Raw genomic sequence first — 12,886 nt, forward strand, 5'->3', positions numbered from 1 at the left:
CACCAACATAGAGAGCTGGCCAAATAGATTCCAGCATATCTGTACAATGGAATACTATGCTATTATGGCAAAGAATGAGATCTATATCTATGTGTACGTACATAGATGTCCTTGGTATAAAGTTAGTCAAAAAGCAGGTTGCATTACAACATGAATACCATGATGACATCAATGCCAAAAGTTTCATAAATAGGTTACAAAATTTAAAAGATACATGCAGGCCGGGAGCAGTGGCTCACGCCTATAATCCCAGTACTTTGGGAAGTCGAGGAGGGTGAATCACCTGAGGTCGGGAGTTCGAGACCAGCCTGACCAACATGAAGAAACTCCGTCTCTACTAAAAATACAAAATTAGCCAGGCGTGGTGGGGTGCATGCCTGTAATCCCAGCTATTTGGGAGGCTGAGACAGGAGAATCACTTGAACCCGGGAGGCAGAGGTTGCAGTGAGCCAAGATCGTGCTGTTGCACTCCAGCCTGGGCAACAAGAGTGAAACTCTATCTAAAAAAAAAAAAAAAAAAAAAAGGCATGAAAACTATAGGATGTCCACTATAATTGGCAGCTTCCCTTTTGTTTCTTTTCCTCTGTGTAGAAGCTAGATGGGTTGGGTAGAATAAACCCCTGCCATCCATTCAGGGTTGATCCCCTGACTATGCAAACCAGTCAGCAGAACTCCACCCTTCTCACCACAGACACTATCCAGGGCTGGGCATATTGCATTTTTTAGTACAGCAAGGTTTGTTTTCTTTTCTTTCTTTTGGCTTTTCAACATTCTCGAATGTTCTGCAAGCAACTTTTAGGCAGCTTAAAATTATAGAGGAGATTAACGGTTTTGCCAGATTAACCTTGGTTAAGGGGCCATTTCCCCCCCCAAGACCTAGTCTCTTTGACAGGGGGTGGGATGGGGGTGGCCTAATGACCTAGCTCCAAGAATCTCTGGGGGTGGGACCCAGGCATCAGTGTTTTTTAAATCTTTCTAGGTGATTTCAGTGTGCACCAAAGGTTGAGAATAACTGCTTTAAGTTGAGCAAAGGATGTTGGAACTCTTTCCTTTTACTGCAGTGGCCAAAGCCGTGAGGATGCTCAGGCTTTAGACGGGGCTTTCCTCTAGTGCCAAGAAGGTCTAGTTGGATCCCAATGAGACCAGTGAAATTGCCAAGGCCAACTCCCACCAGCAGATCTGGAAGCTGATCAAAGACGGGCTAATTATCCATAAGCCTGTGACTGTCCATTCCCTGGCTGGATGCTGGGAAAACACCTTGGCCCGCTGAAGGGCAGACACATGGGCATAGGTAAGCCAAAGGGTGCAGCCGTTTGCCAGAGAAAGTAACCTGGATGAGGAGAATGAGGATTCTGCGCCACCTGCTCTGAAGATACTGTGGATTCAAGAAGATTGATCACCACACGTATCACAGCCTCTACCTGAAGGTGGAGGGGAATGTGTTCAAAAAACAACTGGATTCTCATGGAACATATCCATGAGCTGATGGCAGACGAAGCCTGCGAGAAGCTCCCGGTTGACTAGGCTAAGGCCCACAGATCTAAGACCAAGGAAGTACACAAGCGCCGTGAAGAGCATCTCTGGGCCAAGAAGGAGAAGATCAAGACTTGTCCAAGGAGGAAGAGGCTAAGAAATAGAAGCTCCCCATTTCTTGTCTGTAGATAGCAGTCTTGATGATTACATAGATCAGTCATTAAAATAAAACAAGCCTTTTACTGCTTGCAAAAAAAAGTTGAGCTAAGAACATTAACAGAGGATTTCTGGATACATTTCTTTTTACTGTTTTTTTTTTTTTTTTTTTTTTTTTTTTTTTTTTTTTTTTTTTTTTTTTTTTTTTTTGAGATGGAGTCTCACTCTTGTCCCCAGGCTGGAGTGCAATGGCACGACCCTGGCTCACTGCAACCTCCGCCTCCCAGGTTCAAGCAATTCTCCTGCCTCAGCCTCCTGAGTAGCTGGGATTACAGGTGCCTGTCACCATGTCTGGCTAATTTTTGTATTTTTAGCAGAGATGGGGTCTCGCCATGTTGGCCAGGCTGGTCTCAAACCCCTGACCTCAGTTGATCCACCTGCCTTGGCCTCCCAAAGTGTTGGGATTACAGGCGTGAGCCACCGCACCTGGCCAATACATTTCTTATCAGAAAGTCAAGTGGTAATGGGCCAGGGAAGGGGTGACCACTGATGAATGACAAGAAAAGGAAGAAATCTCATGAAAATTTTGTTGACTTGCTATATAGTAAGAGAAGGATTATCGTTATATAACTATACACAAATATAAATTTCCTTTGTAATAAACCTATGAAGCTCAAATAAGAAAATATACATAGAAGTGTACTGAAGTATTAAATCCCATACAAACCTCAGGTGTTATTATTTTTCTTCTACAGATTGTGCTCCTTTGACATTTACATAGGAATATGTACTGCATTGATTGTTCTTCCTAATATATTTTGTTTGTTTTTTTATTTATTTATTTTTAGCTGGAGTCTCGCTCTGTCGCCCAGGCTAGAGTGCAGTGGTGCGATCTTCACTCATTGCAACCTCTGCCTCCTAGGTTCAAGAGATTCTCCTGCCTCAGCCTCCCAAGTAGCTGGGATTACAGGTCCCGGCACTACGCCCGGCTAATTTTTGTGTTTTTAGTAGAGCCAGCGTTTCACCAGGTTGACCAGGTTGGTCTCGAACTCCTTACCTCAGGTGATCTGCCTGCTTCGGCCTCCCAAAGTGCTGGGATTACAGGTGTGAGCCACCACACCTGGCCGGTTCTTCCTAATATACTTTAAATATACTTCTTTTTTTCAGTTTCCTTTCTGTTCTCTGCCTACCAACTTGACTGTGAGTTAACTCAAGGGCAAAGATCATGTCTTGGCAATGCAAGCTCAAGGCGTAACCTCTGGAGTCATGCTGCTAGGGTTTGTCTTCCAGGTCTGTCACTCAGCAGCTGGCTCCTTACTTGTCACCTGGCACCGATAGCTTCCACCTCTTGAAACTGATGTGGGACTTAATTTAGATGATGCAATAAAAACCTTCAGGTCATGCCTGCCACGTGGTAAGTGCTTTAAAAATGTAGCTGTTGTCTTTCATGACAGTGATGGTGGGGATGGTGTCCTTCTTTTCAGCAATGGATCTCATATCTAACGCACGTTAGAATCGTCTGGGACACTTTTTTACAGCTACACCAGAGCTGTACATATTTGTGGGATACAGGGATATTTTGATACCTGTGTACAATGTGTAATGATCAAATCAGAGTGGTTGGGATATCCATCACCTCAAACGTTTATCTTTGTGTTGAGAATATTACAATTCTTCTGGCTATTTTGAAATGTTCACCGAATTATTAACTATCATTTTCCTGCTGTATGATTGGATACTAGCATGTATTCTTTCTATGTAAGTGTATGTTTGTACCTATTAACCAACTTCTCTTATCCCCCCACCTCCTTCGCTTCCCAGCCTCTGCTAACCACTCTCTCCCTCTGTGAGAACTACTTTTTTTAGCTCCCAGATATGAGTGAGAACATGAGATACTTGTTTCTGTGCCTGGCTTATTCCATTGAATATAATCACCTCCAGTTACATTCATGTTGCTGCAATGACAATAGCTCATTCTTAAAAAAAAAAGAAAAAAAGTCTTGGCCAGGAACGGTGGCTCACACTTGTAATCCCTGCACTTTGGGAGGCTGAGGCGGGTGGATCACCCGAGGTCAGGAGTTTGAGACCAGCCTGGCCAACATGGAGAAACCCTGTCTCTACTGGAAAAAAAAAAAAAAAAAAAAAAAAAAAAAAAATTTACAAAATTAGCCAGGCGTGGTGATACATGCCTGTAATCCCAGCTCCCAGCTACTCGGGAGGCTGAAGCAGGAGAATTGCTTGAACCTGGGAGGCAGAGATTGCGGTGAGCCGAGATTGCACCATAGAACTCCAGCCTGGGCAACAGGAGTAAAACTCCATCTCAAAAAAAAAAATTCTTTTCTGTGGCTAAAAAAATATTCCGTTGGGTATGGAATATGGAAGGAGCATACCTCAACATGATAAAGACCTTATATGACAAACCCACAGCTAATATCACACTGAATGGGGTGAAATTGAAAGCCTTTCCACTAAGACCTGAAACAAGATATGGATGCTGTCAGATCCCAGGGTCCGGGTCCAGCCCATGCTGAAGTCCGAGGGGAGTGGGTGGATGAGCAGGAAGAACACTTGGGGACTGTAGGCAGGTGGAAGATGATTTTATTCAGCAGCAGCTCTCATCAACAGCTTTCTCACACTGTCCGCCCTGCCTGTGCTTCTTGAGCTGGCAGCTCCCACATACAGCTGCGCAGCCAGCTCTACCCTGGCTTCAGGGTCAGCAGCTTAACTCTTTGTCTCTCTGGGCATGAGTGAGCTGAGCTGTGTCCTGGCTCCCCTTTGTCCATCTGCAAAGATGGACAGCTCTGGCTCTCTCTCTTTTTCTCTGGGCGCCAGGGCACCTGCACAGTGTCCACAGGACAATTATACCTTTAACAGATAATAGTGGTGTAGAGCCAAGTGATGGCCTTTCCCATGTTACGGCTACAAGGCCTGTGTTAGCAGTGGAATTATACGCCTGCGCTCTAAACTTGCTGAGTCACGCAGGATGTAAACATCCTTCCTTGGCCTCTCCTTGACCAAAGCACAGCCATGTTCCTTACAGATGCTCACTCTGGCCACTTTTGTTCAACACAGTACTGGGAAGCTTGTATAACTCTTAGAGCTCAGGCCAATCAAATTGGACTCTCTGAAGGCACACCCAGGCACCAGTGATTCCCTAAAGCTGCCCGGGTGATTTCAACAAGCAGCCAAGTTCGAAAACCACTCTCTTAGGGTATTTTTCTCAGAGGCTTTTCAGACAATGCACACTGAAATATAGACGGGCCAAGAGAGAACATTAGAGGGGACAGGACCCTTGTCACTTCTGGAAATACACCTGGCAGAAAATACGCAAATATTGCACACTTGGCATCTGAGAAAGTATCTTGCATCTGTACAGAACTTAAATAAATTTATAAGATAAAACAAAAACCCCATTATAAAGCAGGCAAAGGACGTGAACACTTTGCAAAAGAAGACATACATGCAGCCAACAGGCATAGGAAAAAAGGCTCAATATCACTGGTCATTAGAGAAATGCAAATCAAAACCACAGTGAGATAGCCATCTCATATCAGTCAGAACAACTATTATTAAAAAGTCAAAAAATAGGCCGGGCGCGGTGGCTCAAGCCTGTAATCCCAGCACTTTGGGAGGCCGAGACGGGCGGATCACGAGGTCAGGAGATCGAGACCATCCTGGCTAATATGGTGAAACCCCGTCTCTACTAAAAATACAAAAAACTAGCCGGGCGAGGTGGTGGGCGCCTGTAGTCCCAGCTACTCGGGAGGCTGAGGCAGGAGAATGGCGTAAACCCGGGAGGCGGAGCTTGCAGTGAGCTGAGATCCGGCCACTGCACTCCAGCCTGGGCGACGAAGCGAGACTCCGTCTCAAAAAAAAAAAAAAAAAAAAAGTCAAAAAATAACAGATGCTGGCAAGGTTGCAAAGAAAGGGGAATGCTTATACACTGTTGGTGGGAGCGTAGATTAGTTGAACCATTGTGGAAAGCAGGGTGGTGATTGCTCAGAGAGCTGCAAACAGAACTATCATTAAATCCAGCAATCCCATTACTGGCTACATACTCAAAGGAATATACATATTCTACCTTAAAGACGTATCTGATTGTATATGCATCACAGCACTATTCACAATAGCAAAGACATGGAATCAACCTGAATGCTCATCAATGGTAGACTGGATAAAGAAAATGTGGTACGTATACATCATGGAATACTATGCAGCCATAAAAAAGAATGAGACCATGTCTGTTACAGGAACGTAGATGGAGCTGGAGGCCATTATCCTTAGCAACCTAATGTAGAAATAGAAAACCAAATACCACATGCTCTTACTTATAAGTGGGAGCTAAATGATGAGAACACAGGAACGCATAGAAGGGAACACAGACACTGGGGCCTGCTTGAGGGTAGAGGGTGAGAGGAGGGAGAGGATCACAAAAAATAACTACTGGGTACTAGGCTGAGCACCTGGTTGATGAAATAATCTGTATAACTGTGACTTAAGTTTACCTATATAAAAAACCTGCACATGTACCTCTGAACCTAAAATAAAAGTTAAAAAAAAAATAAAGAAAATAAGTAAATATGTTTAGTTCATTACCTTCCGTCATCTGGGCCTCCTAGTGATACCAAGTACAAATCATTTGGAGAAAAGGCCAGAGCTTCAATTTTGCCCTTGTGAAGGGACAGCCGAGCAAGCAGCTCTCTTTTCTTATAATCCCACAAAATGATATCTGCCTGGGGGCAAGAACACACCGTCAGATCATAGGGAGGCATTAAAACCATCTGAGGAGATGACTACCCTTCTTGGTGAAAAACAATTAGTACTGTCACTTTTCTTTTTTTCTTTTCTTTTTTTTTTTTTTGAGACAGAGTCGCGCTCTTTTTTGCCCACGCTGGAGTGCAGTGGCGCGATCTCTGCTCACTGCAACCTCCACCTCCTGGGTTCAAGCAATTCTCCCTATCTCAGCCTCCTGAGTAGCTGGGATTACAGGCACACGCCACCACTAATTTTGTATTTGTAGTAGAGATGAGGTTTCACCATGTTGGCTAGGCTGGTCTCGAACTCCTGACCTCAGGTGATCTGCCCGTCTCGGCCTCCCAAAGTGCTGGGATTACAGGCGTGAGCTGCCACACCCGGCCCGTTCTATCATTTTTCTAGAAATCAGATCAGGTTCTACAAACGTGACAGCAACACAATGGAAACAGCTTTAAGCGGGAACTTTTGTTTGTGAGCATTATCGGTCACAAGCTGCAACCTCGGGTGTAAAATCATCAGAGTCCTTCACTCGCGGTCTGACAGAATGAAGATGAGTTAAAAGAGAAGTCGAAAGGAAGAAGAAGGAAGAATAAAGCACACTGCCACACAGAACTAGCAACTTGTGGCGGGGTAGTTCTTCTAGGGAGGCACCTCTAGATAAATTGACAATGAGTCGTTTTCACTGTATTCACCTTGAACCCCATGAATGTGACTTGTCCGGAGGCGATGTACCGTCCGGACCTGGAGATGGCCAAGCAGGAGACGTTGTTGCCGTGACCCTGTAGGAAGTTCTGCTCTTGAGTATTTATTGCCTGAATGAGGATTGTGCAACCAAGAGGAAAAATCAGATGCTCCTGGTCAGGATGGCATTTGAGACCAGTGGGCACATGTCCTGAAAGAGAGAGATGCACAGTAATAATAATCAGCTGCAGAAGTGGCTGGGAATTTTCTACTTGAGTACGAAAGACAACACTTTTTTTTTTTTTTTTGAGACGGAGTCTTGCTCTTGTCGCCCAGCCTGGAGTGCAACGGTGCAGACTTGGCTTACTGCAACCTCCATTTCCTGGGTTCAAGTGATTCTCCTGCTTCAGCCTCCCGAGTAGCTGGGATTACAGGCACCTGCCACCACATTCAGCTAATTTTTTTTTTTTTTTTTTTTTTTTTTGTATTTTTAGTAGAGACGGGGTTTCACCATGTTGGTCAGGCTGGTCCTGAACTCCTGACCTCGTGATCCGCCCACTTCAGCCTCCCAAAGTGCTGGGATGACACGTGTGAGCCACCATGCCCAGCCAACACTTTTAAAATAAGCCTTAGTTCAGCTAAAATAAGTTGGGGAAATAGGTAATTTTTTTCACTGACAACAAGGTTTATCTAGTAATCACTTCTTAAACTTTGATGTTTATAAAAATCCCTGATGGATCTTGTTAAAATGCAGATTCCTATTTCAGGTCTGAGAAGGGGTTGAGATTCTGTATTTCTCATAAGCTCCTAAGTGATGGTGATGCTGCTCCAGCAAGGCCTACGGCCAATTCTCGTAATCCTAAAAAGCGTGAGTGCATGGAGCGTGAGCAGCCTGCTTGGGTGAACGCACAGGCATAGGGATAACGGGAGTCAGCTACCTCAGGCAAAGGTTGGGTAAAGATAAAAATTTGGCCTATTTTACTTCACAAAGCATAATATTCTCCAGGTTCATCCACGTCTTTACAAATGGCATGATTTCCTTCTTTTTAAAGGCTAAGTAATATTACATTGCGTGGCCAGGCGTGGTGGCTCACGCCTGTAATCCCAGCACTTTGGGAGGCCGAGGCGGGCGGATCACGAGGTCAGGAAATCGAGACTGTCCTGGCCAACATGGTGAAACCCCGTCTCTACCAAAAATATGAAAAAATTAGCCGGGCGAGGTGGCGGGCGCCTGTAGTCCTAGCTACTCGGGAGGCTGAGGCAGGAGAGTGGCGTGAACCCGGGAGGTGGAGCTTGCAGTGAGCCGAGATTGCGCCACTGCACTCCAGCCTGGGCGAGAGTGAGACTCTGTCTCAAAATAAAATAAATAAACAAACAAATAAATAAAAAATCAGAGCGAGTCTCTCTCTCTGTCTCTCTCTGTGTGTGTGTGTGTGTGTGTGTATATAAAACATTGTGTGTGCCTGTGTGTGTGTGACATTTTCTTTATTCATTCATCTGTTGATGGGCATTTAGATTGTTTCCACATCTTGACTATTGCAAATAGTGCTGATCATAGCGCTGAACAGAACATAGAGGTGCAAATATTTCTTCCATATACTGATTTCATTTCCTTGTACCCATAAGTGGGATTGCTAGATCATCTGGTAGTTTTCTTTTTAATTTTTTGAGGAAACTCTATACTGTTTTCCATAATGGCTGCACCAATTTACATTCCCACCAACAGTGGACGGGGGATCCCTTTCTCCACATTCTCGCCAGCTTGTTATCTTTTGTCTGTGTAATAATAGCCATTCGAACAGGTGTGAGGTGATACCTCATTTGGGCTTTGATTTGCATTTCCCCGATGACTAGTGATGTCGAGTACCTTTTCATATACCCGTTGCCCGTTTGTATGTCTTCTTTTGAGGATTATCTATTCAGGTCCTTAATTCTTTTTTTTTTTTTTAAATGAACCTGGAGGACATTATGCTAAGTGAAGCCAGAGACAGAAAGGCAAATACTGCATGGTGATCTCACTTAGATGTGGAATCTGAAAAAGCCAAATGTATAAAAGCAGAGAGTAGAATGGTGTTTGCTAGGGGTGGGGGAATGAAGAGATGTTGGTCAAAGGGTGCAAAGGTCCGCTACGCAGGATAAAGAAGTTCTAGAGACCTAATGTACAGCATGGTCACAGTTAATAACACTGCATTGTGGCCAGGCGCGGTGGCTCACTCCTGGAATCCCAGCACTTTGGGAGGCCAAGGTGGGCGGATCACCTGAGGTCATGAGTTCAAGACCAGCCTGGCCAACATGGTGAAACCCCGTCTCTACTAAAAACACAAAAAAGTAGCTGGGGGTGGTGGCGGGCGCCTGTAATCCCAGCTACTCGGGAGGCTGAGGCAGGAGAATCACTGGAACCTGGGAGGCGGAGATTGCAGAGAGCTGAGATTGCATGATTGCACTCCAGCCTGGGTGACAAGAACAAAACTCCATCTCAAAAAATAAATAAATAATAATAACAATAATACTGCATTGTATATTTGAAATTTGCTAAAAGAGTTGATCTTGTCTTCATTGCACACAGAAAGTAACTATGTGAGGTGAATATGTGAATTAGTTTGATTGTAGACATCATTTCACCATGTGTATGTATATCAACACATTATGTGATACACTCTGAATTGAGACAACTTTAATATGTCAAGTATGCCTCGATATAACCAGGAAAAGAATTTTTTTTTTAAATTTCGGTTTCATTCTGTGTGCGCAGCAGGTGCTCTGGAGAGCCTGGGACCTTTCACGGTGACGCCTCTCTCCACAGGCAGCTCCCGTACTCCAAATATCTGCCAAGGTAACACTACTGCTACCGTGTTAGAGAAAAGTTTGTTTGCTTGAATGCAATTATTGTTTTGCTTGAGTTGGTAGATTATTCACTAAAATCAGTTTCAGGAGAACAGGACCTTCGGCAAAAATAAAAGACAATACACTGACCAACAACTCTGGGAATGGGCTGACCAGCCTGGTAAGAACAGGGCAGATGACATCTGCAGAAGGCCCCAGAATATTGACTAACTGCCTACCTGAGACTGTGCGAGTTTCATAAAAATGCTTTGATCATTATTTCCTCTAATTTCCCTGATCTAGAGACTCAAGTCAGTGAGGTGGTCTTTGAACGCTAGTTTATTGCCTCCCCCTGTGTTGCTGGCTTCTCCAATAAAGCTAACCTTCCTTTCACCAAAGCTCATCTCTTGAGTTTTTAGCTTTCAAGTGACAAGTGGCCCAAACCTGATTTTGGTTACACCAAGAACCATCTCAACAATTATAAACCCTCGTAATATGTTTTAATATGAAACAGATCGAGGTCCTCCATTATTATTCACCTATGGTTAGAATTTTTTTGATTGCTCTTCGTGTTTATTTTACAATGTAGACTTTCATGTCACCTTGGCTATTTAAAATTCATGATTGTGTTTTTAGTGAGATAGTATTAAATGTACAGATAAACTTAAGGAAAAGCGATTTTTATAATAATATAAAATACCTCTATTTTAAAAACAGGGTATGTTTCTTCATAAGTCCCCTTTTATGTCTTCTAGTAGCATTTTCCATTTTTTTCTTGTAAAGATCTCACTCATTTCTTATTACATTTATTCTTGGGTTTTGAAAAATCTTTTTTGTTGCTATCTCTTTCTCCATCAAAAGAGTCATAAATATTTATTAATATAATCTTCTTGTTCTTAAATGAATGCTTCTTTTATATTGAACTCCCTCTGGAATTTATTTTGGTGCTTTATGTGATTCCTGTAACTAAATGGATTATTTTTGCTCAAATGGCCAAATGTAATTATTGAATAAATGATTCTTTTCATTTTAATTGAGCATTCCTTTTTTATGCAGTATGTTCTTATAATACTAAGGTTTATGTCTTTGGGGTGATCTACTCCTACTAAAAATATTTTTACTTTTTCTAATTGCAGGTTCTTTATAAACAATCATATGGCTATACATATGGAAAAATTAAACTTAGATTCACAATTCACACCTTACACAAATAATATCTTCCAGGTAGATCAAAGACCTAAATGTGAAAAACAAGATGATGTATACAAAAAGTGTAAGAAATGGCTTTCTAACTACGACACAAAAAGAGCAAATCATAAAAGAAAGGGCTGATATATTTACCCAGTTATGTTAAAAATGAAAAACATCTAGGCCGGGCTGGGTGGCTTACGCTTGTAATCCCAGCACTTTGGGAGGCCGAGGCAGGCAGATCACTTGAGACCAGGAGTTTGAGACCAGCCTGGCCAATATGGCGAAACACTGTCTCTACTAAAAATACAAAAATTAGCCGGGTGTGGTGGTGGACACCTATAATCCCAGCTACTTGAGAGGCTGAGGCAGGAGAATCGCTTAAACCTGGGAGTTGGATGTTGCAGTGAACTGAGGATTGTGCCACTGCACTACAGCCTGGGTGACAGAGTGAGACCCTTTCAAAAATAAATAAATTAATAATTAATGACAAAAGACATTGTTATTGGAAGGATGAAGAGAAAAACACAAACAAGAAGATATTTTCAATGTATACAATAGATCATCTCCATAATATACGAAGAACTCCTACAAGGCAATAAGGAAAACATAGGCTTCTCAATAGAAAAATGGGCAAAGGATATGGATGGCCAGTTTATGCTGAAGGAAATTCAAAACCAAATAAATATACAAAAAGAGATGCAACATCATAAGTAACCAGGAAAATGTAAATTATGTCCGAAATGAGATACCATGTCATATCCACCAAAATGGCTAAAATTAAGATGGCTGACAGTACCAGGCATCACTGTTGATGCGGAACAAAGGGAACGCTCACAAAATGCTTGGTGGGAGAGTAAATTGGTCTAATTGCTTTGGAAAACAGTGTGTCTTTGTTGATGATGCTTGAACACGCACATGCCCCAGGACCCAGCTACTCTACTCTTAGGTGTGTAACCTGCCCAGAGATAACTTTGTAACATGCAGGTGTGTATTTCTTCAGAATTATTTTTGTTTTTGCATTGAATAATTATGGTTCTTGGTTGTAAACTAGAAGAGTCAACTCTGGCTAAATGTAGCAGAAAAAGAATTATATGGAAGGAATACATACTGCTCACACCACTGGCAGGAAGTTTGGATCACACTTGAAAAACAGGCAGAACTAATAGCAAGGCGAGACCAAGTGACGTGAACTAAGACCTCTTATGGCCACACTGCTCAATGCTCAATGCAGTATTTGACTCCCAAGATGCTCTGCTCCTTTGCATCACTCCTATAAGAGTGGAACTGCTGAGTGGGAATGTCTGATTGGCTGAGCCAATTATGTTACATCTCTCAACTGACTGCCAAGGAATTAGGAGAGAAACTATGTGCCCCTTTTAGGCTCTCACTAAAGCAATAGAACCAGCTCCTACCTATCTTGGGATACTTGTCAAATAGAATAGTATTCAGATATGGAGTAACTAAAACTACGCATGTCCACTACAATTCATATTCTTTGCTGTCTTCTCCAGACTTACTCACACACACTCCATTTTCTCTCTCTCTGTCTCCTTCTCTCCCTCCCTCTCTGTCTCCCTCTGTCCCTCCCTCTCTCTCCTCTCTCTCTATGCCCTCTCTCTCTCTCAAACATACGTACACTTTAAACTGTAATAGGCTCATATCATACACACTGTATGGCAAATTGCATTTTATACTTAACATGTCTCTGACATCTTTCCTCATTGGTTTATACACATCTATCCCATTTTTCTTAAGGATTATACAGTAGTGAATTGCACAAAAGGAATACAATCTTTAAAATTATTGG

The 12,886-nt window shown here is 42.8% G+C and overlaps 2 protein-coding genes and 1 pseudogene across 11 annotated transcripts in view; 2 read left to right on the plus strand and 1 right to left on the minus strand.

Annotated features, from left to right (window-relative positions):
* The window catches only part of STX8 (syntaxin 8), a 691,269-nt gene that overhangs the window by 340,219 nt on the left and 338,164 nt on the right, over positions 1 to 12,886 (plus strand). The window lies entirely within an intron of this gene.
* The window catches only part of CFAP52 (cilia and flagella associated protein 52), a 71,302-nt gene that overhangs the window by 50,010 nt on the left and 8,406 nt on the right, over positions 1 to 12,886 (minus strand). The window contains exons 2-3 of the mRNA XM_050765319.1: positions 7,077 to 7,276; positions 6,226 to 6,362 (exon numbers count right to left, since the gene is read on the minus strand). Coding sequence (XP_050621276.1) covers positions 6,226 to 6,362; positions 7,077 to 7,276 — 337 coding nt within the window. The remainder of the gene's footprint in view (positions 1 to 6,225; positions 6,363 to 7,076; positions 7,277 to 12,886) is intronic.
* LOC126939459 (60S ribosomal protein L19-like) lies at positions 65 to 1,637 on the plus strand (annotated as a pseudogene).

Source organism: Macaca thibetana, chromosome 16 (assembly GCF_024542745.1).
Source record: "Macaca thibetana thibetana isolate TM-01 chromosome 16, ASM2454274v1, whole genome shotgun sequence".
NCBI lineage: Eukaryota > Metazoa > Chordata > Mammalia > Primates > Cercopithecidae > Macaca > Macaca thibetana.